We start from the raw sequence: 26476 nt of genomic DNA, 5'->3' as shown, positions 1-26476 counted from the left end.
TTAGGTTTGAGGGCCCACCTGGCAAACACGTCAAATTTTTCAGCATAACTAAAGCCTTTCTCCAACAACAATGCCAATATTTTAGTTGCTGTGACTTATTATAAAATAATTATACTTTGCATTGTATTTGTAACACATTAGTGCAAATATATTTAGACAAATTATTTCATAGGATTCAATTATTGTGATCATTCAACATCCAGGATGCAAATAACAGCTTATTAACAGATGAGTGGAAAATTACATACCCAGTAACTGGTCAAGCATGTGTAGTCATATATGATAAGAATGCCCAGTGATTGGTAAAGCAAGTGTTGCTAAATATGATGAGCAATGGTACAGAGCTGAAATCACTATTATCCTATTCTTCAAGATGTTGACATTAGTTATGTAGAGTTTAGCAATGTTTCTGTGGTAATGACGGAGAATGAGAAAAGGTATTAAGGGTGTCATCAAGCAACTGTCACCAAGTATGAGGAGGATGATGAACAGTGGTACAGAGCTTAAATCACTGCATTACCCAGTCCTCAAGATGATGACATCCTATGTAGACTTAACATGTTTAAAGTAATGTTTAAAGGATAAGGGGGTACCCACAAAAATGTCTGTCAATATCTCTCTCTGTTCAGTAAAATAGGGGATTCCAGTACATCCTGTCCAATCACAGACCTTCACCTACTTTACAAATTTTAACTGTGGGCTGTGGAGGGGGCTGAAGTTGCTGGCTGAGTCTCCCAGCAGCATGCTGAGAGGCTGAGCCAGCTGCTAATCAGGTGTGTGGGTGGATCTTGACATTATTGTTGGGATCCCTGCAGAGCCTGGACTGGCTCTGTGACGTGAACCAACACCATACTTTAGCCCACTGTCGGCTGAATTTGGATCACAGGAGAGCAGAATGAAGTGCACTTCTGTGACCCATGGGATAAATATGGCCAAAAGAGCTTTGGCCATACTTCTTTAATTTTTGGGCAGGTCGTTGGGGCCCACAAGAGGGTTCCCTGATCCAGTCTGCGCCTGCTCTTACTACCCCAGAAGTGTATATTTTTGAGGCAATGCCTAGATACTAAAGCTCTATATAAACAGATACACATATTACAGCACCAGCTATAACCAGTTCATAATTTGACCAAACATTGCACTGAGAATTGGGGATAAAACAGCTGCTTGTTACTCTTGTTAGCTCATACTATCATTGGACTTCGACTTCAAGGCTATACAAAACAACTGATATGAAAAGTTACCTGAAATTTTTCTCCTCTCTCCATTTCTGTCGATCTGAATTCTGGAGAATCTATATAAGCATTGGGATATATGTTATGAAGAAAATGACCTCGATAGGAGACCTTCATCCTGAAATTGATTGAGTAAAAAAAAAAAAACAGAATATTTACAGTATTCCCAAAATGCACTACTGATTTAAAATAAATACCTGGAGCATAGTTTTTGCTGCTGGTTATATACAGATTTCTTTTTAGGCTCTTTAAGGGTGTTTACAATAATATAAATTGAATCTAAATAGGGTACTGTTTGTTACAATAGTAAACTTCTAATTAACCACAACTGACCTACTAACAGCATGGAAAATTCTCAGCATTTTATAGGAAGCCTCATTTATGCTGAAGTTAGCACATAGTTAACACCCAGGGACTTTTTCTCTAGATTTCAACAGAGAACCATAAGGGTTCCATGGTCAACTATTTATCAATTTTTAACAAGTTTATAAACTGGTCTTATATATTTTTTCACTAACTGGATAAAAGCTTTATGTTATAGATACAAATTCATTAGTGCATCCATGACATAAAATTTGCATTATACTGGGGTTTCTATTAAGAACTCCCGATACTGCCTGCTCATTTTGTCAACACCCCACCTAAAAAAGCTATATGGGCTGCAGGTGTAGCAAAGAAGGAGAGAATGCAAAATTGGTGATGAGTAGCTTCCAGTTTATCACCTGTTACCTTTTTCATATTTGGCACTGAACACAGAATATATGTACAAAATACTACAAATTCCTTTTAATCCTTGATGGCAGTGATTTTCTTTTGACAATAGTGAGCAGCATGAGACATACTGGCTATTAATGAATTTCAGCGCCTTTTATATTCTATTAATAAAAAAAAATGTTACATGGGGTGGGCTTATTTAACACTTTATTTGGAGGTGTAAGGATATTGGTACAAAAAAAAAAAAAAAATGTCATAGTCAATGGTTAAGCAGTTTAACTCCTTCCATCCTTTCCCATGTGAACACTAGGTTTGTGAAGGGATAGCAGTCTACTGTATATGTTTGATGCTATTGGGCTGGTGTCTGTCTGGTGGTGGGGATGAATACATTTATTCTTGGGTTAATGTTCCTGGTAATGTCTACATTTTCCTTCAAATCATGGATGTCCCTGATGATACAGATCATCCTTGTAATGGCCCAAAATTCTCTTCTATTAAACCTAGAACACACGATCAGAAAATCGTACAAAAAATACTGCTTTTGGAGCGATTGTACGATAATCTGATCATTGGTACGCAGCTTTTGTCCAAAATTATTGGAACAAGCATGAAAAATGTTCTCCTATGATCCTAGATCATACAATTTTAATTTAATCAGTACAGTTTTCACCCAAAAATACAATACAAATACAATACATGACATCACTTCCGAGTTTTTATTCTGTCCTATGAGAATTTTTATAACTTTAGTAACCTCTTCATAATCGATATGAGACTAGCATGCAAAAAAAAAAATGGATGATCATTCGTCCAATCTTCTGATAGTGTGTACGAGGCTTAACTGTGTAAGAATATATTTCTGTGTTTAGGTGCACAGAAACATTTAGCTTACATTTTTAACAAGGATTAGCTAGTCATCAACAAATAATAGTACCTGGTTAAATTGAGGAATTTACATCTGTTATTAGGAACTATTTACTATGCATACACACCAAAGTCACAGATAAAAGATCAACGATAGATAAGATTAATTCTCTTCCTGGCATGGTTTCAGACTACATATTGAAAACGCTCCAAAAACAATGATTCACGCTGCTGAATATGTGTAGCTGACTAAAAAAAATTGTGGTCTGTTAGACTCCATGCACACTGGCTTAAAAATCGCTGCTTCTACAGGAGTTTTGTGTTTTGCCTGGAGAAGCAGTTAAATTTTATGTGTCCATGCACATTAGGACGATTAGAGGCATATTTTTGAACTCAACATTAAGAGGCAGGTAAAAAAAAACCTTTCTGGTTTGCGTTTTTGACTGGAGCAGAAAAAATTATAAACTCTCCTAAACTGTGTACAAGAATGCTCTATATCAGCATTTGTTTCTGCAAGGGAACTGGCTTTTTTTTTTTTTTTTTTTTTTTTTAGGCCAGTGTACGTGGAGCCTTGGTAAACTGAAATACACTCACTGGCCACTTTATTAGGTACACCAGTTATTTGTTTGGTAACACAAATTGCTAATCAGACAATCACATGGCAGCAACTCTATGCATTTAGGCATCTAGACTTGGTAAAGAGGACTTGAAGTTCGTTCAAACGGAGCATCAGAATGGAGAAGAAAGGGGATTTAAGTGACTTTGAACATGGCATGGTTGTTGGTGCCAGACTGCTGGTCTGAGTATTTCAAAAACTGCTGATCTACTGGGATTTTCACGCACGACCATCTCTAAGGTTTACAGAGAACGGTCCGAAAAATAAAAAATATCCAGTGAGAGGCCGTTGTGTGGATGAAAATGCCTTGTTGATGTCAGAGGAGAATTGGCAGACAGGATCGAGATAATAGAAAGGCAACAGTAACTCATATCAATATGGAGAAATATCTCTGAGGAATGTTTCCAGCATCTTGTTGAATCTATGCCACGAAGAATTAAGGCAGTTCTGAAGGCAAAAGGGGGTCTAACCTGGTACTAGCAAGGTGTACCTAATAATGTGGCCAGTGAGTGTATGTTACAGTTTTGTTTTTGGGTTTATTACCATTTTAAACATCACACCTCACGTAACAGAGAATTAAAATAATTATTCAACTGATTGCATTTGTTGTCTAGCCTCAGAAATAACAAGATAAATAAGAAAAAAAAACTACAATCACTAAGGCTTCATTGATATCTAAGCTTTTTGTACCAAAGGCAGAATCGCTAACAATCGCACCTACGTTTAGGTGCCATTGAAAATGAATGGCACCTGAACAAACGTGGTGCGATTTGTCAGTTTTGCAGAGCGTTTTGGGATCGCGAGCAGAATGGCGGCCATTCTGCTTGTGATACAAAATGTCTAGATGTGAACGGAGTCTAAAATGAACACCAGCCAGAGTTGTTTCAAAGAAAGGTTTAACATAATAGTAAAAAGTAACTACATTTTAAAATGAAAAATAGAGCATTTGCTCAGGGTACCGGAAAACTTACTTCCCTTTGAGCAGTATACTTAAGCGGTCATCTACAGATGTTTTATCCTCCACTGCATAGGTCTCTCCCTTTGGTAAGGTCTGAATGCTGCAAAACTGACCAGTGAGTCTCTTAAACAGTTCAGGGGGCACATGAAGAGGCTCAAACATTTTATGATAGATACCTTTCAGCTCCTTTTCAATCTTGATCTAGAAAAGGAAAAATGTAATGTAGCTATTAGATTTGTTTGACAAATTAGTAATGTAATTCATTGTGTGAAGTAGTAAGACTAAGGTTATTGGTATGTGCTAAAAGCCTAGATTAAAAATGCCTGCCATCTGGTCCTAAAAGTCGTATTAAACCCTCAGCAGTTTTTAGCCTAACACATTGAGCACAATACAATAAAATTCCCCGGTAAACTATTTAACATTCTTACCTCCACACATGCAATATACAACTTTCAGTGCTGCTGGCTCCTGCTCTCTGAGTGATTCTTCCCTGAACTTCCTGCTTCACAGAAAAGAGATAACAATGGACAGCACAGTCTCCAGTCAGTCTGTTAGCTTGGAGAAGGGAGAAAGGAAAAGGAGGAAGGAGCAGGGGAGTGCCTTGCCTTCCTAGGCTATAGGGCTGGGTGTTTTTATTTATGCACATAGTGTAGGGAGACTAGTAGTGTACAGTCCCTGCATTCAGTGGTGGCTCCATAGGATGCTGCAAGAGAAAGGAGACACCCTGAAACAGGAAACCTGGGGCAGTGATCATGGCACCAGCTTGAAATGGTTGTAAAGGCTCAAGGTATTTTACCTTCATGCATTCTATGCATGAAGGTAAAAAACCTTCTGTGTACTGCTCCCCCCACTAGCCCCCCTAATAGTCACCTGAGCCCCTCTCGATCCACTGATGTGCAGACGAGCCTCTACTGTCCCAGGGCTCCCTTTCCTCATTGGCTGACACAGCATCAGGAACCACTGGCTCCCACTGCTTTCAATCACAGCCAATGAGGAGACGGGGGGGGGGGGGGCAAGCCAGAGCTCTTTGTGTGTCTTACAGACTTATAGAGTGGAGCTCTGGAGCGAGTATGCACCAGTTTCCCCATAAGAAGCAGCTTGTTCTTGGGGCACAGGTCACGGGGAAAAAGTGTTGGCGGGGGACCCAAGAAGAAGAGGATCGGGGCTGCTCTGTTCAAAATCATTGCACAGAGCAGGTGAGTATGACATGTTTGTTTTGTCTTGTTTTTTTTAAAAGCCAAACCTTTAAATATCACTTTAAAGTGGAACATAGACATGGATCAAAATATAAAATAGCTGAATACTGTGATTAAGCCAGCTGCTGAAAGTGTTTAAAAATAGGGTTTAATATCACTTTAACATTTCAACACAACCTATGGACCCCAGCCTGTTGGAATAATCCATAGGTTGTGTTGAAATGTTAAAGTGATAATAAACCCTATATCACTTTAACATTTCAACACAACCTATGGACCCCATCCTGTTGGAATAATCCATTTTGCTGGGTACAATGATCCAAGACCAATATCCTTTACTTGCACTGTGCTTAAAAAAAATTGGCTAGCTTGGACGTTTTTGGACATCTTCCTTTAAGTGCAAAGAAAAACAGTAGTTGCCTTTCAGTCACATGCAAGTATTAGCTTGGGGGAAGAAACTTTTTTCTAGATTTTCTAGATCACATGCAAAACTGCAATGCAAACATTAGACACCAAGAAGGACAAAAACATTATCTGTGTTTTCTTACACTGCAAACTTAAAACATGCAATATTTATGTTGGAATGATTTTGAAAAAAAAAAGAGAATGTTGTACTTATAGAACACTATTCTTTCCACTTGATGATAATGTGTGGTGACAGCTACAAAAACTATATCATATTTTTATTAGGTCTACAATATGGTATAGTAAAGCATTATCAGCAACATACTCTATGTATGAAGTCTCACAATTTATTTCTTAGAGTAAGCCTAGGCCTGGACTATGCACACTTGGTGTTTGTATATTCTGAACAATCAGTAAAAGATTTTAAAACAAACCCTTATTCACCTTTGTAGTTATATGCATTGTGTAGAAATGTGTCTTCAAAGTTCACAAAAAAGCACACTTAGGTCCAGTTCAAACCTGAGCAATTTGAAGCACGTTTCCTGAAGCGCTTCAATGCTCAACATTAAGGGTTCATGTAAACTGCAGCTGATAAACTCACATTCAGGAGCATTTCTGTGTTTTTTTTCAGCAGCCCCTGAACTCTCCCTAATGTTTTCCTATGTGTTCATGTACACAGAGTCGTTTACAGTCATTTACAGGCAATTGAGTTTACAGTAGTTTTTTTTGAACGCACCAAACTTGCGTTCAGGAGTAGATTTTATCAGAGTTTCAAACGCCAAATGCTTGTAAATGCGGCTAACCGCGTTTATAAGCATTTGCGTTTAGAAGCGTTTTTTAACTGTTCCATATCCAGATGCTGTCCAGAGCCTTTTTTCATCATCAGAAATGCATGCAAAGTGTTTTCCATGTATTCAAATGGACCCGGTACACCAGTGCAGCCAGTTCCAGGTTTTGCATGAAGGAAAAAATGATAGAAAGTGCCACTTATGCTGCTCTCTCTGCTTCTGCTCTCTCTATTTCTCTCAAAATGTCTGAAATAGTTAATTTTTCACTGTTTTTCAGTGCATTCTGGGCATTTTGGTAGGTCTCCTGAAGTTATCCTAAAAAAATGCTTCTAAATGCAACTGCTCATAAACGCGCATAAATGCAGTATGCAAACGTGGCTAAACAGACATTTTTAACCTACGTTTTCCAGCAGTCAGTTTCCATCATTCAAAAGTGTTTTCCAAACATCCCGTGTACATGGAGCCTAAGATTTCCATTATATTCAAAGTCCGCATTCACACCACACCTAAGTGTTGTGCCACTTTAAGCTTGATGTTCTAAGCTCAAAAAAGTTTATGAGCCTCTAGAAAATTACTGAAACCTGACTTGTAGTGATCTCTGAGTGTCTTTGAAAACAAATTACTTCACATTACAAGCAGCTAAAGAGGTCAGGGATGGCTTGTTAACTTTTAGTGCTTGTTAACAAAATGTAAATACAGTAATTCATTATCCATAGCCTGAACACCGGTGCACTTAATTATACAGGAAAAACACTACACATACTTCCAAAGCATGGTTGTAATGTAAGCCCTGGTTCACAATGAATGCAACTTTGAGGTCATGCTACTTGAAGTAGCACAAGTCCAAAGCTGCAGACCAGTGCAATTTGTACCTTAGATTTCACTTCAGCTTGCAAATTCATTTAACAGAAGTCAATGCAAGTTGCAATGAAATTGGAAAAAAGTAGTGCAGAAACTATTTTTGAAATGACACAAATTCAAATTGCACTGATTAAGACAGTGCCATAGATGCATTAGATGCGATTTCAGGTGCAATTTGTAAATCTGAGGTGGCAAAGGTGTGAACCAGGGATAGATGTATAAATTGCCTAAAGAAAACAAAAAAAGCCCATGAAATAAATGCAAATTGTTAATATAGCACTTGTAAGTGATTCGATTTTCCACACCAGGTTTTAAAAGTCAAAGGGCAGCAACTCAAGCTATTTCAGCTCTTATTTTGTACTTACTGGTCTTTTCTTATATACCAGATATATAAAATGCATAAAATTAATCCCAAGGAAAGTTGCATTCCAAATCATTATATCCAAAGCACAGCGGAAAAGAGTTGCCCAAATGATAAAGAAGGCGCACCCTGTTGAAGACAGTAAATTCAAAACAAAATGAGTGCATACAATAACTCAATAAAGAAGATATAATTTGAATGCACTGGAAATTTCACATCTCATTTACATTATATACTTGCTAATTGTATTTTGACGGGGGTTCTCCAGTAAAGCATTGCAACAAGCAGTGATGAAAATGTGAAGCTACTGAGTAGTTACTCTGTGTTTTGCTATAATCCTATTGTTCACGCTGCATGAGATGCATAAACATTTTCTGGGAGTCTTCCAAGCTGAAGTTAAAATGCTCAGGCGAAACAGTACACAGCAACAGGCAGCAACACTGCAACCTCCCTCTACCGATCTATTTTATTTCTGATTGGCGAAAGCTTTGTAGAGGTCAGAGCTGCTCGTACTTACACTAAAAACAAGTATTTGGTTTCTGTTACAGTAAATGTGTATTTTTTGAACCCCTTCACGCCTTAGGGTAAAACAAATGTTAATGGGCAGAACAGTGGCTAAATGATTAGCAGTTTCACCTGGCAGTACTAGGGTCATTGGTTCAAATCCCAGCCACAGCACCACCTGCCTGGAGTTTGCATTTGCTCTGGAAACTCTGGTTTCCTCCCACACTTCAAAGACATGAGGTAGATTCATTGGCTCCTGTCTAAATTGGCCCTAGTATGTGTATGAATGTGAGTTAGGGACCTTAGTTTGTATGCCCCTTGAGGGTTAGGAACTGATGTCAATATACACTATATATATATGTAAAGCACTTCATAAATTGACAGTGCTATATAAGTACCTGAAATGAAAAATAAATAATAATGCCTAAGCACAGGTTTTTAACTTTGACATGTGTCAGTAAAACCGTGCATATACGGTAACCACAACTGCTTTGTGTATCCAGGCGGATTACACTTTGTTTTTTTCAGGACAAATTGGGCTTTCATTTAGTAGTAAATGGTATTTTTTTCACTATCAAAGGAAAACTATATAAATCCTGTATTATATTAATTATATTAATAATAAAAAAAACTGGCCCAAAATAGTAAAAAAAAAAAAAAAATTAGTTGTATATTTCTTGCTACTACCAAATAACAACCCAAAATATGTTCTCCCACTCCTGAAGATTACAGTGATACCACATATGTGTATGTTAGTTGTTGTTTATACCTGTACTACAGCCCAGAAACAAGAGTGTGCAGTTTGCTTTTTTAATCCTACCTAAAACACACTGACACCTATACAAATTTAAAAATGTTTTTTTTTTTTTGTTAAATCCTGCCCAAAATACACTGACCATGACTTTTGACCCTAACCTTGTTCTTTGACCCAACACTAACCCTGGCACTAACCTAGATCAAACCTTGATAGGTATTTTTTCTCTTTCTTTTTTTTTTTATTCATATTTATATTGTTACACATGGCTATGTTTTTTTATTCTCTGCAAGGAGAGCGAGAGATAAGTGCATCTCTCTCTATTCAGAGAGAGAAAACACAGGGGTTTCACAGTGACTACTGTGATAGCCAATCAGAGGCTATCACAGCGTTCAGGTGACCCAGAACCAGGAGTTAGTACAGGATTCGGGGCTCCAGGTAAGATCCCGGTCTCTGTGATGGGAGCGCGCTGTGCACAAAATTAGATACATATATATGCAGCTCCATGGAAAAAAATGGGGACGCATATATGCGTACTGTTGGTGGGAAGGGGTTAAACAATACAGAACAGTGCATTAGTACATAGCTTGTAGCTTATAAATGCACAACAGTGGTAGGGTTTATAGAAAAATATTGAATAATATACAGTAAATGAGTTTTGCTGCAATAAGTGTATGCATATAACATAGTTGAAGATAAAAATCAGTATGATGTCATTCTGTCACTTGAGAACCATAAACAAAAACTTAGAGCGCTGCTCAAAGCACTGCAAAACCTCCCCAAAACACAGTTCGGGTGCCAACATTCAAACACGCTCATCCAGGCTCGCTGAAACAGATTAGAAGACAGAAGGTGGAAACATTACACACCGAAACCCAGCCACTATACAGCTATACGGCTTCAGCCTGAACTCCTACTGGCTACGCTCCTGACATGGTTCGCCCTGCCTACGGGGCTTAAAATGTTACTAAACCCACAACAGTAAAATCAGTCTGCATATGCTGTAAAGCATGCTTGTTATACTCACTGTGGAACCTCCACACAATCCTCTACATTGTGCAAAAACGCTGTTTGATCCTGACTTCTCTGAACCTCCCCTTCCTCTAATGTCCCCCTATCTCTTGATAAGACATATCCTGTGGAGACAGTTTGCACATGCTCAGTTTGGTGTGTATTGCTAGAGAGGTTTTTTTTTTTTTGGAAGAGTGCATGTGATCCTCACAGAGCCAATCAGCACTGTCCAGACAGAGGTCAGAGGTCCTGCATCCTTCTAGAGTAGAAAGAAAACTCCTCCAACAAGCTTTAACATGTGCTTGGATGGACACTGAAAGAAGTCACAAGACTGCTCTAACTGCTGATGAGAAAAGGTATTTAGCAGTTTATATTTACTAAAATAATTGCATATCCATGTTCTGTGTACTGTGGGAGACCAGATATAGTAAATGCAGGGTCCTGGGATTAGTAACACTTTAATCATAGAATCGGGGCAAAACAGAGGAGCATAGCCAGCAGAGTTCAGGCTAAAGCCATATCTTTACCTCTCTATATAGTAGCTGGGTTCTGGAATGTGAAGTTTCCATTGTCTATCTTCTGATCTGATTCTGTTACTTGTATTCTTCTGTATGAACCATTAAAAAGCTACTTACAGTAACATGGGCAGCACAGTGGCTAAAATGGGCAGCACAGTGGCTAAATGGTTAGCACTTCTGCCTGGCAGTACTAGGGTCATTGGTTCAAATCCCAACCACGGCACTACCTGCCTGAAGTTTGCATGTTCTCCCCGTGCCTGCGTGGGTTTCTTCCAGGTACTCCTGTTTCCTCCCACACTCCAAAGACATGCTGGTGGGTTCATTGGCTCCTGTCTAAATTGTCCCTAATATGTGTATGTATGAATGTGTTAGGGACCTTAGATTGTACGCCACTTGAGGGTTAGGGACTGATGTGAATATACAATATATATGTAAAGCACTGCGTAAATTGACGTGCTATATAAGTACCTGAAATAAATAAATACTTAGATATATTGAATGTAATGTGTTCCTTATGGAGTAGAGGGATTGTGTATAGAGATTAAATGGGGGAGGTGGTTATATGGGTAAGGCAGTTAAGGAAAGAAAAATCAGTGAATGTAGGGGGGCAAAGATGCCTATATGGTACTAATGTTTAGGGCAGTATGCAACAAGGGAAAAATGCAGAGGTTATCAATCAGTGAGCTGTAATGATGTGCTGTAACCTCTAGCAACTAATCAGTGAGCCGTGGTGTGTGCTGTAACCTCTAGCAACCAGTCAGTGAGCAGTAACAATGTGCATTAACCTCTAGCAAGTAATCAGTGAGCCGTGGTGTGTGCTGCAACCTCTAGCAACCAGTCAGTGAGCAGTAACAATGTGCATTAACCTCTAGCAAGTAATCAGTGAGCCGTGGTGTGTGCTGTAACCTCTAGCAACCAGTCAGTGAGCAGTAACAATGTGCATTAACCTCTAGCAAGTAATCAGTGAGCCGTGGTGTGTGCTGTAACCTCTAGCAACCAGTCAGTGAGCAGTAACAATGTGCATTAACCTCTAGCAAGTAATCAGTGAGCCGTGGTGTGTGCTGTAACCTCTAGCAACCAGTCAGTGAGCAGTAACAATGTGCATTAACCTCTAGCAAGTAATCAGTGAGCCGTGGTGTGTGCTGTAACCTCTAGCAACCAGTCAGTGAGCAGTAACAATTTGCAGTAACCTCTAGCAAGTAATCAGTGAGCCATGGTGTGTGCTGTACCCTCTAGCAACCAGTCAGTGAGCAGTAATGATATGCTGTAACCTCTGGCAATCAGTCGCAATCTCTGCCTGATCTGCTGCAGTAAACTGATTTTGAGTCTAGCTGCTATTTATTGTTTGTCTCAGAGAAGGTGGAGAGTGAAATTGCATGGGGGGCAAGAAAATGTTTGCTCAGTGTCCAATCAATATTAAAAATGGCCCTGCCCATGACCTATTGATACTGAACTTTTCAATGATCCCCTGCCACTCCTTCCTCTGTAATAGACATTGAAAAATACACGGTGCTTCTGAGTATGAGGAGCATGTGACCTCCTTCCATGATGCCTAGGAACCAGTCATTATAGCCGAACCCTGTCATATGACAGATGAGGTATTGTCACTTCCAAGACCAGGTATTTTGGTGGCAGCTATGACACAGCAAGGTGCGGACGCCATTGCTGGGGAAATCAGTGTCAGTGGGCCAATGAGGGGGTGCTTTACGCAGACACTGTCACCTAACCCTAAATATTTGGAAGTGTTATTTTTTGGGTTTTTTTTTTTGGGGGGGGGTTGCTGTCTATGGCCCTGAACGGAAGGTTCTAATGTCAGCAGAACAGGAAATAAGGGTAAATCTATTTAGATTGTTCATTAGCTATTAATTGCGAGTGTGGGCTATAGATACAATTTAATTTCCTTTCTAATATACAAACGGCATGCATGGTACAACTGTCAATGATTGAATGCATGTAAAAGATATGAAACACCATATATTTCACCACAATCAAAATGATGTGCACATTAATCAATGGGTCAAAACATCAGCGAAAACCATTACCTACAAATAACCAACAACATGAATATGGGAAATATAGTTAAAGTAATCACAAAGTAAAACTTTGGAAAGCACCGTTAGCTCAAATTATATACACCAATTTAATTTCTTTTATAAGTGTAGGGCCGTGCTGATACACAGCAAGGATGCCTAAACGGCCTTCATTATAGATAAGCAGCATTACCAATCACTAAAACCCTGTCAAATATCCTAAATATCAACATAGAAATAGATTTCTAAAGGGCTGTCTGATCTTTGGTTTATATTTTTCAGGCTGCCTACCAAGCCACAAATCTTGTGTCAAGCCCTGACATTTAATCCAGCCAATATAATTCCATGACCTATTTATATTTCCACCCCACAATCTGAAAGTTGGAAAGCAAAGTCACTGCACAGACATCAAAGTGACTGGCATAGCTAATTAAAAAAGTAGAAAAATAATCTGTATTTTATAAAACTGGCATAAGGTGACTACTGATGAGCAACATACAGATTTTTTAGAATATAAAATTTAAAGGGAACCCATCAGGATAGAAATAGGTGAGCTGCTATTCTCAAATTAGTCATAGAGGTGTAGCCTCAAGTGTTCTCATTCTTACCTTTCTATTTTGAGATAAAATTTAAGCAGCCAAAGCTATGAAAAGTGCAAATTTTGTATAATACGCTTTTCACACTGCATCCCAGGTACAGAAATAAAGATAGAATAGGTAGTCTCTCTCTCTCTCTCTCTCTTTCTCTCTCTCTCTCTCTCTCTCTCTCTCTCTATACCAAAATCAAAATACAATATAGAAGGGATGTGTATATACAGTTGCAAGAAAAAGTATGTGAACCCCTTGGGATTATGTGGAGTTTTGCATGAATTGGGCATAAAATGTGCTCTGAACGTCTTCTAAGTCACAACAATAGAAGAACACAGTCTGCTGAACATAATACTACACAAACATTAGATGTTGCCACGGTTTAATTGCACATAACATGTAAACATTCACAGTGCAGGGAGGAAAAAGTATGTGAACCTTTGGACTTAATAACTGGCTGACCCTCCTTTGGCAGCAATAACCTCAACCAAACGTTTCCTGTAGTTGCAGATCAGACCTGCACAACGATCTGGAGTAATTTTGGACCACTCCTCTTCACAAAACTGTTTAAGTGTAGCAATATTCTTGGGATGTCTGGTGTGAATCGCTCTCTTAAGGTCATGCCACAGCATTTTAATCGGGTTGAGGTCAGGACTCTGACTGGGCCACTCCAGAAGGTGTATTCTGTGCTGTTGCAGCCATTGTTTTGTTGAATTACTTGTATGCTTAGGGTCATTGTCCTGTTGCATCACTCATCCTCTGCGGAGCTTCAGTTGGCGGACAGATGGTCATACATTTTTCTTGCAAAATGTCTTGATAAACTCTGGAATTCATTTTCCCATCAATGACAACAATCCGTCCAGGCCCTGAGGCAGCAAAGCAGCCCCAAACCATGATGCTCCCTCCGCCATGTTTTACAGTGGGGATGAGGTTTTGATGTTGGTGTGCTGTGCCTTTTTTTCTCCACACATAGTGTTGTGTGTTCTTCCCAAACAACTCAATCTTGGTTTCATCTGTCCACAGTATATTTTGCCAGTAGTGCTGTGGAACATCCAGGTGCTTTTTTGCAAACTTCAAACGTGCTGCAATATTCTTTTTGGACAGCAATGGCTTCCTCCGTAGTGTCCTCCCATGTACTCCATTCTTGTTTAATGTTTTCCTTATTGTAGATGTGTCAAAAAAAATGTTAGCATGTGCCAGAGAGTTCTGTAGGTCTTTAGCTGACACTCTGGGATTCTTCTTTACCTCATGCAGCATTCTGCGCTGTGCTCTTGCAGTCATTTTTACAGGACGACCAAGCCTAGGGAGAGTAGCAACAGTGCTAAACTTTCTCCATTTGTAGACAGTCTGTCTTACCGTGGACACATGAACATCAAGGCTTTTGGAGATACTTTTGTAACCCTTTCCAGCTTCATGCAAGTCAACAATTCTTGATCGTAGGTCTTCTGAGAGCTCTTTTCTGCGAGGCATGGTTCACATCAGACAGTGCTTCTTGAAACCAGTAAACCCAAAACAGGTGTGTGTTTGTTAAGGGCAGGACAGCTGTCAGCAACACATCCAATATCATCACACTGATTGGAGTCAAGGTTGGCTCACTCCTGGCTCCACTTAGCTCTGGGAGAAGTCATTAAGCTAGGGCCTCACATACTTTTTCTTCCCTGCACTGTGAAAGTTTACATGTTATGTGCAATTAAACCATAGCAACATCTAATGTTTGTGTAGTATTATGTTCAGTAGACTGTTCTTCTATTGTTGTGACTTAGTTGACGTTCAGAGCACATTTTATGCCCAATTCATGCAAAACTCCACGTAATCCCAAGGGGTTCACATACTTTTTCTTGCAACTGTATAAGGGATGAACTACTCTCATCAAAGTAATCTAGTGTGTGTACCTTATCTATATACTTGTACCACTGTCCTAGATTGCTGGGCAACAAAAACGAGAGCTCAAACCATGATTCCGACTTCACATACTTTTTCTTGCAACTGTACAAATAATCCCTATAACTAATCACTCTGTATAGTATAAAGCCCCCAAAACTTGGGCCAACTGTAGTGACCCTAGACAAATCTTGTCTCAGTGTTATTCTATTCTAAGTGAAGCTGCCCCTAATTAAGTGTGATTTAACACTTACAACATGCAAATAAAATATAAATAGGTGCTACATTTACCCAAACAATAAACTTCATATAGTGCAATAAGTACAAGATTAGTACCACCTGAGGGTTACCTTGATTGTGGTCCATGCAAAAAAATTTAGCCTACAGCACCTGGTATTCCCAGGTGGTCTTTCATCCAGGTCCCACTCTGCTTAGCTTCTGAGAACAGGCAAGAGAGGGTGCATTCAAGGTGATGTGGCCATTGATGGCTAAATGTGCTTAGACCAAAAAGATATTGTAACCCCTCTGTATAGCAATTCAACTAATAGTGAACAGAAGTAAATAATAATAAAAAAACATAAATATAATGACAACTGTTGTAACTGTCCTAAAATAGGGTAATAGAAAATTCCAAAGAGGGTCAAAAAAATAAAAACACGCGAAAAAAAAAATATATATAAAAAATAATAAATAATAAATGTGACTGTGATCTGCACCATGTGTTCATAACCGTGAAGTGTAGATGACTCACTCACCCACCAGATTCTTTGACCCCAGTTATGGTTGTCAAATGCGCTTTTGGTTATATAGGGAACCACCCTTTCTTGTTGGATTCTCCATTTTTCTTCCTCTAAATCTCCATGGATTATTGCCAGATATAAGGGATTCCCATAGGTTTTCCAGTAATATACTTTAGGTTGGTTTTAGATATTCCTCCCACAGGAATGCAGCTGGCCAATGAATGAATCAGATAAGTGAATAGTTTATCTAAGTGTAGTACTTTAATAGGAATCAGAATCACGTAGACAAAAATATTCCACTCACTTGCGCAGGTGCTTGTAAACCAGCACCAGTGTTTCAGTCATATATGTTTTTAAAGAAGGCCACTATGGACTTCAAGCCTTGCTTTCATTTAGCTATTCCCAGACCCGGAAGTGATGTAATGACGCTCCGACGTACATTTCACCAAAAAAAGGCTTCTTCAGGAAGTCACTTGTCTGATTCATTCATTGGCTGACTGCATTCCCATGGGAGGAATATCTAAAACCAACCTAAAGTAATATTACTGGAAAACCTATTGGAATCCCTTATATCTGGCTATAATCCATGGAGATTTAGAAGGAGAAAAATGGAGAATCCAGCAAGAAAGGGTGGTCCGCTATATAACCAAAGGCACATTTGACCACCATAACTGGGGTCAAAGGATCTGGTGAGTGAGTCATCTACACTTCACAACTATGAACACATGGTGAAGATCACAGTCACATTTATTATTTTTAATAATTGTTTTATTTTTTATTTTTTTTTATTTTTTTCACATTTTTTTTATTTTTTACCCTCTTTGGAATTTTCTATTATGGGACAGTTACAAGCGTTGTCATTATATTCATCATTTTGTCAGGTCAGCAGTCTTTCCCATGATTGTGATTCCTACTGAACCAGACTGAGAGACCATTTCAGGGGCGGACTGACCATTTGGAAACTTGGGCACTGCCCGAGGGCCCGGGGTCAGTAGGGGGCCCCATGAGATACCCCTGGTATCTTTTTCATAGGCTTTTTTGAGTTTGGCCAAGGACACAGGGGCCCCATGATCTCCTATTGCCCGGGGGGCCCCATGAGTTGTCAGTCCGCCCCTGGACCATTTAAAGGCTCAGGAACCCTTTGCATGTGGTATGGCTTAATTAGCTGATTAGAGTGGGACACTTTGATCCTAGAATATTTTTTTTTCCCAATATTCTAATTTTCTGAGATTGTGGATTTGGGTTTTCACGAGCTGTAAGCCATAATCATCACAATTATGACAAATCACGGCTTGAACTATCTTGCTTTGCATGTAATGAGTATATCTCATATATTAGTTTCACCTTTTAAGTTGCATTACTGAAATCAATGAACTTTTGCACGATATTCTAATTTTTCGAGTTTCACCTGTATATAAGTCCCTTTCTAAAATAATAAATGCTGAAACAATGGTTAATGAAAGGTGATAAACAAAAGGGGTTGTCATTTCCAGGTTTAGTAAGGGAAACTTGTATATGATGTTTTGCCCACAGCAAAGATTAATAGTCCTACAAGTCTTGTGGAATAGTGGTTATTATTACTAGGTGTTTGAGTCCATCCATTGCATCACATTTGAGACATTAAATTCCCCATCCTTCAATGCCTGGAAGAGAACCAGTCAAAGCATGGGACACTCTGCCAGGCAGTACCTGAGCTTAGACAGGACCAACACTTTTATTGGAGGCGTCACATCTTTTGGTTTCAGCTGCTGTCACAGGAACAGAACTGAATGTACCCTATTGATGATCTCTCTCTAAACATCAATAATAGACAGCTTGCAGATGTCACATCAAGTGTTCCCATCTACCACCTGTTCTCCAGGGCTAAGGTGAGAATGTAGCTGGCTGCATTCTCATCATAGGTACCAATTTCAGGAAAAAGATCTTTAACGGAATCTTTACAAAATCACTGGACAGTACTTTCTGTTCTATTTCAAATGCCACTTAATGCATTGACATAGCTTCTTAAACCCAATCTGTCCAAACAGTATGGTCACCTGATGACTTGGCACCATCTAATGATAGTTTAACTTTAAGAACACACAGAAGTTGAATCCAACTCAATTTTACTTCAGAAAACTGCAGTACAAAGTAGAGGTGCACCAATACCATTTTTTTTTACAGCGAGTACAAGTAACTTTTATTTTTTGTACTCGCCGATACCAATTACCCATACCTGCTAGCAACTGTCTTGTTTACACATCAGCTGTCAGCAGGGGAACCCCGCTGACAGCTGAATGAGTAATCAGTTATTAAGGATGCAGTGGCATCATTTCTTAACCACTTTGGCTCTCTCACTTGTTTACCCCTATGGACCAGAGCACTCCTATGGACCTGTTTATTCAGTGATAACTTTGTCATTACTTAAGATAACAATGTAACACATATATCATTAAGGGCAAACAGGGCTTTTTTTTTCGTGAGTATTGTCTTGCAACAATGATATTTGTTTCACATTCCTTAGACAATTAAACATAATAAAACTTAAAAACAAAACAAAACACTTTTTCTTTTTTTGAGCAGTTTTGGCTTAAAAATAGTGTCACTGCACATAAAAAGTGTGCATTTTATTCTGTAATTTGTCCTGTTTTAACTGACACTTAAAAATAATTCTGGTACAAAGCATTGAAAAGTTGTTTACAAGTGAAATACATTTTTTGTCAGTTTTTCACTTCGGTAACATTTTTACACCTTTAACATATATTTACATGTTTCATGTTGAAAGAACAGAGCAAAGAAAAAAAATTGAATTATTAATAGTTTATAAAATAGAAATGAATACAAATAAATCAGCAGGAAAGTAATAATTAAATGGAGAAGGAGAATAAGGAGTTCATTAGGGCTGATTAGAGTAACTTAAGGGTCAATAAGGGGTTAAACAAAGGAACATTTAATTAATTAAAATAAAACTTTTTTTACTTGACATGTTGCTTTTAACTGACTTTATCTGTAGAGCGAAGTTTATTCCTTTGATCTGTAGATGAATAAACAGAAAGATACTAAATGAAACAATGTTTCTTTTTAGCTGAGCAATGTTGTTGATAAACATTGTCAGACTGTTTTTTTTTTACAGCTCCAATTGCCTTTACACTTCAGCTGTCAGTAAGGGAACCCCACTGACAACTGAATGAGTCATATTGTTTATGACAGGGTGGCCCTGCTCCTTAACAACTGGTAATTGCCAGCTTTTTTTTGTTTTTGCAGGCTTTTTTAAAATTTACATTTCAGCTGTCATCAGGGAATCCTGCTGTCAGCTGAAAGAGCCAAGCCTGAAAGTATCGGTTTCAGGTATCGGAGAATTTGCATGAGTACCAATATTGGTGCAAATGCTTAGTATTGACATTGATGTTGATACCAGTATTGGTGCAGCCCTAGTACAAAGGATGTTTTTCAAGTCTTTTGACTTTCTTAAGCCCTGTCTCTGGGAAGAACCAGCTACTGACTGTAGAAACATGGAGGGAACTTGGAGGATCCAACTAGACCTGAACTAACTAGCACTAAAAAGGAGATGAGGATAAAGGGAAATACCAACTCACATAGGAAGTTGAAGTGGCTCCAAACCACCACTAGATGTCAGAATTCCACAGATTAGTAACAATGCAATTGAATACAATAGCAGAAAAACATAAGTGGTACAGAACACCTGCTCTCTACAAACATAAAACCCCCTCTATTCTGCCACCTTACACTTCCTTCACTACTGAGTCCCTGAAATATCTGTATGTGACCATGGAAACACTGGCAACCTAGGCTGTTGTAGAGCTAGGTAGGGAAAGACTGATAGCCAATGCAGAGACTTCCATGTCTGAACATTATTCCTCCCACTGACATCAAAGATGGAGCACTATTGCACCCAATAATACCAACAATAGGGCACTTTTCTTCCCACTGATACCAATAATGTTGCAATATTCCTCCTACTGACACCAAGGATGGGGCACTATTCCTTCCACTGATACCAATGATGGGGCACTATTCCTTCCACTGATACCAATGATGGGGCACTATTCCTGCCACTACCACAAATTATGGGGGTCTATTCTTTCCACTAATACCAAAGATGGGGCACTATTCCTGCCACTGACACAAATGATGGGGGTCTATTCTTTTCACTGACACCAATGATGGGGCACTATTCCTTCAACTGATACCAATGAGGAGGCACTATTCCTGCCACTGACACAAATGATGGGGGTCTATTCTTTCCACTGATACCAATGATGGGGCACTATTCCTGCCACTGACACAAATGATGGGGGTCTATTCTTTCCACTGATACCAATGATGGGGCACTATTCCTTTGACTGATACCAATGAGGGGGCACTATTCCTGCCACTAACACAAATGATGAGGGTCTATTCTTTCCACTGATACCAATAATGTGGCACTATTCCTGCCACTGACACAAATGATGGGGGTCTATTCTTTCCACTGATACCAATGATGGGGCACTATTCCTTTGACTGATACCAATGATGGGGCACTATTCCTTTGACTGATACCAATGAGGGGCACTATTCTTGGCACTACCACAAATAATGGGGGTCTATTCTTTCCACTGATACCAATGATAGGGCACTATTCCTTTGAATTATACCAACAAGGGGGCATGATTCCTCTGAATTATACCAACAAGGGGGCACTATACCTGCCACTGACACAAATGATGGGGGTCCACTCTTTCAACTGATACCAGTGATGGGGCACTATTCCTCCTCCTTCTGACCACAAGTGCTATGTAATTTTTTTTGCTCCCACTGACCAACAAGCCCGAGGCATTTTCTACACTCACTGGCCATAGAGGGCCAATGGCCCTCCTAAAGTCTGAAGGATAGTACACTGGCCCTTTGTTTAAAAAGTTTGGAGAACCCCTGCACTAGACGTAAAATCATTTGTTTTTCTTCCAGTTAATTGGCACAAATAGAAAATCAGTTCTGATGCTTTTGAGCCAAAAAATCAAAAGAAAAGTTTGGAAAACTTTTGCCGAACAAATGATAAATTGAAAAGTGAATGTGTTTCTCGCCCATTAAAAATCAAATTTTTTTGTACCATGCATATGTGACAAAACAAACAGAAAACTGATTAATTTAGTATATCCATTGAACAATCATTTATTGTAGAAAAAAAAAAATCAGTCAGTACATAATAGCAATATTGCTTTCTCTCTCAACCATGTGTTCATTTTTCAAAAACGCGTTTAAACAAATTTTGTACTAGTGTATGGTTAGCATTAGAACCTTCTTTTCCCAAGAATATCAGGGCCATGAACAGAAAAAATAGAGAAGTGTCCCCATGGGGTTGTCACCCCTATCACTCATTTGTTTTTTACATACATTTCACTCTTAATAGAGGGCTATGATGATTGTTCATTCCATGTCTGTCTATGGCTGCTTTGCTGGTTCTTTCTGCTTCGTGTTTCAGGAAACAAGCTGCCTGCTGTTGTTAGGGGGATTTACCTCAGCTGCTGAGCACTGGATTGGTGACAAATCTTTAGGGGGGAAACATCTGGCCAGTGAATGTAACCTTTCACTTATATCCTCTCCTGCCGCTGGGCAGAGTCAGTATTTACCTAAGGTCTGTCAGCTGGACTCACCTCTGGATTCTCCTCAGCCTTTCTTCTGGATTTCTTGACCTGCTCTCCTACCTTCCCTCCCCTTTGTTAATTTTGCCCTGGAAGCCGGGAGGCAGAGTGTGCTCTAGAGTCATGTGACCGCTGTGACGCGACGTCACGGCGGTCACATGATCGGGAAAGTTCCTGCTGGGAGCACGCAGGGCATGCGCTCTCAGCACATATGTCTTTTTTTAACAGAACGCAAATGTGCAGCAGCTCGGCATCTAAGCCCAGACGCCGGGAGGCCACACATTTGTGTTCAGCCAGCGCCAAGAGGTTAAGGAAGCCAGCCACAAAGTCCTTGAGAATGGATAACTCGTCAGCAACAGTGTGGGGCTCCCCCCCCCCAACCATACTGGGCCCTTTTGGTCTGGTGTGGATTTTAAGGATAACCATACACCAAAATAAAACAAACAAAAAAAATGGCCTTTAGGTCTGGTATGGATTTTGGGGGAACCCCACACCAAAATAAAACAAACAACAAAAAAAAATGGCCTTTAGGTCTGGTATGGATTTTAGGGGAACCCCACACCAAAATAAAAAGAAAACAAATGGCATGCAGGTCCCCTCACATTCCTAAGAGATTTGGAGTCTGGTATGGATCTGGGGGGACCCCATGCCATTTAAAAACAAATTTGGCATGGGGTCCCCCTTAATATCCATACCAGACCCCTAGATGTTGGGGGGAACCCCCTCACTGCATCTGAAAAAATACCACATGTGATACCGACAGCAAAACCCTAGTGATAAATATAGCATCTTTTTTTTTTACTTTCTGTTGTATTTGTGAATTGGACTTAACAGCTTACTGCATGTTTTGTTTGCGGTATTTACCAACACATTTTTATTTGTGCGTTAAATACCACAGAATCGTTTTACATTTTTTGTGAATTGGACATTTTGTTACTGCATGCAATAATTTATGTGAATGAGTCACGTGACAGTGTTATCGCATGCGGTAAGCTTTAGTGAATTGACCCCTTAGTGACTAAGCATGTTGGTCTGTTGGTAATAAAGGTTAAACTTCACTTCATTATTAAAATTGATTTAAACCCAATAAATGGACCGCGGCCTAACCTTTTCCACAATCCTTGTTGCTTGTTTATTTTATTATTTAGGTATGTTCTTATGGTATGATGGGTGGTAGCCTCCCTGGCGGTATTCCCAAGTGTAGCTTGGGGTAAAGTTTCAGTACCACAAGCGGTAACCCCGAGCTACACTCGGGAATACCTTGCAGCGTTGCTCCGGGATTGTTCTTCTCTTACCTTGTCGTGCGCTCCCGCGATGTCCCTCCTGCAGTGTCCCCTGTAATGTCCCCCGGCGGATGCCGGCATCTGTCTTCTGGGTTCTGTTCCTTGAGACATCAGGACGTACGGGGACGGAACAGTGGGATATTTGAACATGACAAAAAGTGACATTCACTAAATTCACTAAAATCACATAGTAAAACATTACTGTCTGTATCAAAGCATTTTGTCCCTACTGCTTTGTCCTGTGCCCTGTCTGCATTTTTACTGTTCTTTCTGCCTAGAAACTGAAAAATGTCCATGGCGTCCAAAAAGCGTCCCTTTAGGTCAAAATCGATTTTAGACCAGCTAGAGAACAGCGATAGTAAATCAGAACCACTTGCAGAATTGAGTGATAATGATTCGTGGGGAAATTCATCAGACACTGAAAACGACTTTGCTCAGTGATGTGCGAACTTGGAGCTCTATTTCAAATTTCAGTGTTTTTGGTTTGATTACATTATTGAATTAAATGTATTATTATATTATTATTTTTTATGATTATTAAATTATAATTTATAATTTTGTGTTTCAAATTTTAACATACCCGGGATGTTTACTAGACTCTTGTTCGGACAGATTTCAGTGAGTTATTCCTAAAAATTACAGGCCTACAATAAAAAAAATACATATTTCCATGCAAAAAAATGTACCGCTTTGAGCACAGAAATATGGACATAATCAGACTGCTAGGGAGGTTAATGGGGTGTACAATCCCATTTTTTTTCAAAATTTTACCCATCTATGGCCAGCTTTATGTCTGTCCTTCTTGTCTCTAATGCAACTAGCCTAAAGGAAGGTGATACTTTCTTTTGCATTACCCCCCTCCCCATCCTTCTCCCCAGCATAATTGGTTAATTTTCCTCCGTTTCATTACATAGGGGAAGGATAAGCCAGTTTAGCAGCCACTTTCAAAACAACAAAAAGGCAGTCTGATGAGCTCAATAATGCCCCCTAAATTAACCCTAAACTGCCTGAGCTTTATAAATACCACCCTTATGGCCACTCTTACACTTTTGACTATAACACTACTGCTGCCTTTTTATTTTTTAATAATTATTTATGTCACTGTAAAGGGTTAGGCAACGTAACAGTGTGACCAGTAAAAAAAATAACTATAAATACCATCTAAAGGAATGTTAAGTCTTTTGGTTGTTTAAATTTGTAATTAAATAAAGTACTTGGAAGCAGCCATATTTGCTTATTACATACATAAGTTCTGCTTTCTGTTCTGCAGTGCTTAACAGTGGTTGTGTTCTTACTTCTCACAATGCAAGTCTATTAGTCCACAAATACTCTATTTAAGGCACTTGAAGGGTAGCTCCAATTCCGTAAAAAACTAAAAAAAAGTGTATATATATATGTATATATACAGTTGCAAGAAAAAGTATGTGAACCCCTTGGGATTACGTGGAGTTTTGCATGAATTGGGCATAAAATGTGCTCTGAACATCATCTAAGTCACAACAGTAGAAGAACACAGTCTGCTGAACATAATACTACACAAACATTAGATGTTGCCATGGTTTAATTGCACATAACATGTAAACATTCACAGTGCAGGGAGGAAAAAGTATGTGAACCTTTGGACTTAATAACTGGTTGACCCTCCTTTGGCAGCAATAACCTCAACCAAACGTTTCCTGTAGTTGCAGATCAGACCTGCACAACGATCTGGAGTAATTTTGGACCACTCCTCTTCACAAAACTGTTTCAGTGTAGCAATATTCTTGGGATGTCTGGTGTGAATCGCTCTCTTAAGGTCATGCCACAGCATTTCAATCGGGTTGAGGTCAGGACTCTGACTGGGCCACTCCAGAAGGCGTATTCTGTGCTGTTGCAGCCATTGTTTTGTTGAATTACTTGTATGCTTTGGGTCATTGTCCTGTTGCATCATCCATCCTCTGTGGAGCTTCAGTTGGCAGACAGATGGTCGTACGTTTTCCTGCAAAATGTCTCGATAAACTCTGGAATTCATTTTCCCATCAATGACAACAATCCGTCCAGGCCCTGAAGTGGCAAAGTAGCCCCAAACCATGATGCTCCCTCTGCCATGTTTTACAGTGGGGATGAGGTTTTGATGTTGGTGTGCTGTGCCTTTTTTTCTCCACACATAGTGTTGTGTGTTCTTTCCAAACAACTCAATCTTGGTTTCATCTGTCCACAGTATATTTTGCCAGTAGTGCTGTGGAACATCCAGGTGCTCTTTTGCAAACTTCAAACGTGCTGCAATATTCGTTTTGGACAGCAATGGTTTCCTCCGTGGTGTCCTTCCATGTACTCCATTCTTGTTTAATGTTTTCCTTATTGTAGATGTGTCAACAGAAATGTTAGCATGTGCCAGAGATTTCTGTAGGTCTTTAGCTGACACTCTGGGATTCTTCTTTACCTCATGCAGCATTCTGCGTTGTGCTCTTGCAGTCATTTATACAGGAAAACCACGCCTAGGGAGAGTAGCAACAGTGCTAAACTTTCTCCATTTGTAGACAGTCTGTCTTACCGTGGACACATGAACATCAAGGCTTTTGGAGATACTTTTGTAACCCTTTCCAGCTTCATGTAAGTCAACAATTCTGGATCGTAGGTCTTCTAAGAGCTCCCTTCTGCGAGGCATGGTTCACATCAGACAGTGCTTCTTGAAACCAGTAAACCCAAAACAGGTGTGTGTTTTTTAAGGGCAGGACAGCTGTCAGCAACACATCCAATATCATCACACTGATTGGAGTCAAGGTTGGCTCACTCCTGGCTCCAATTAGCTCTGGGAGAAGTCATTAAACTAGGGTCTCACATACTTTTTCCTCCCTGCACTGTGAATGTTTACATGTTATGTGCAATCAAACCATGGCAACATCTAATGTTTGTGTAGTATTATGTTCAGCAGACTGTGTTCTTCTATTGTTGTGACTTAGATGACGTTCAGAGCACATTTTATGCCCAATTCATGCAAAACTCCACGTAATCCCAAGGGGTTCACATACTTTTTCTTGCAACTGTATATATATATTTATCAAATAAAAAAGTACTATAGCATATACAATTGCTAAACAAGCACAAGCAGTTTAACCACTTGCCTTCCTGAGGATTTACCCCCCTTCCTGGCCAGGACATTTTTTGCGTTACAGCGCTGTATTACTTTAACTGACAATTGCGCGGTCATACAACGCTGCACCCAAATTAAATTTAAGTCCTTTTTTTCCCACAAATTGAGTTTTCTTTCAGTGGTATTTTATCGCTTTTGTGGTTTTAAGTATATCTGCTATAGGGTGGTCGGGAAGTGGTTAATGTTAGAAATGACCTTTCCACTTCAATCTGTAGCACCTTACTTTTCTGTAAAATTCAATTTAATATGGCAAAACGCCTCCAAATATGTAATTTCCTGCTTGTGCGATTGGTTCATTGATTTTCCCAGAGATCTGCATTATGAGAAGTCAGATTATAGGCATGCTCTGCAACAGAAATGTTATTTTTAGTGAGATCCACTCTAAAGGTTATTTCTAAAGGGATTTAGATGCTGTAATC

At 39.4% G+C, this 26476-nt stretch overlaps 1 protein-coding gene across 2 annotated transcripts in view; it reads right to left on the bottom strand.

Moving 5' to 3' along the window:
* The window catches only part of POPDC1 (popeye domain cAMP effector 1), a 100625-nt gene that overhangs the window by 20263 nt on the left and 53886 nt on the right, over positions 1-26476 (bottom strand). For both annotated transcript variants that reach the window (XM_089665112.1, XM_089665106.1), the window contains exons 3-5: positions 8000-8124; positions 4398-4585; positions 1242-1350 (exon numbers count right to left, since the gene is read on the bottom strand). In XM_089665112.1, coding sequence (XP_089521238.1) covers positions 1242-1350; positions 4398-4585; positions 8000-8124 — 422 coding nt within the window. The remainder of the gene's footprint in view (positions 1-1241; positions 1351-4397; positions 4586-7999; positions 8125-26476) is intronic.

The sequence above is a fragment of the Staurois parvus genome, unplaced genomic scaffold (assembly GCF_062004578.1).
Source record: "Staurois parvus isolate SC_StPar_1 unplaced genomic scaffold, SC_StPar_1.0 ptg000048l, whole genome shotgun sequence".
NCBI lineage: Eukaryota > Metazoa > Chordata > Amphibia > Anura > Ranidae > Staurois > Staurois parvus.
Note: the sequence above shows the minus strand (reverse complement) of the source record. Positions and strands in the feature narration are given on the sequence as shown.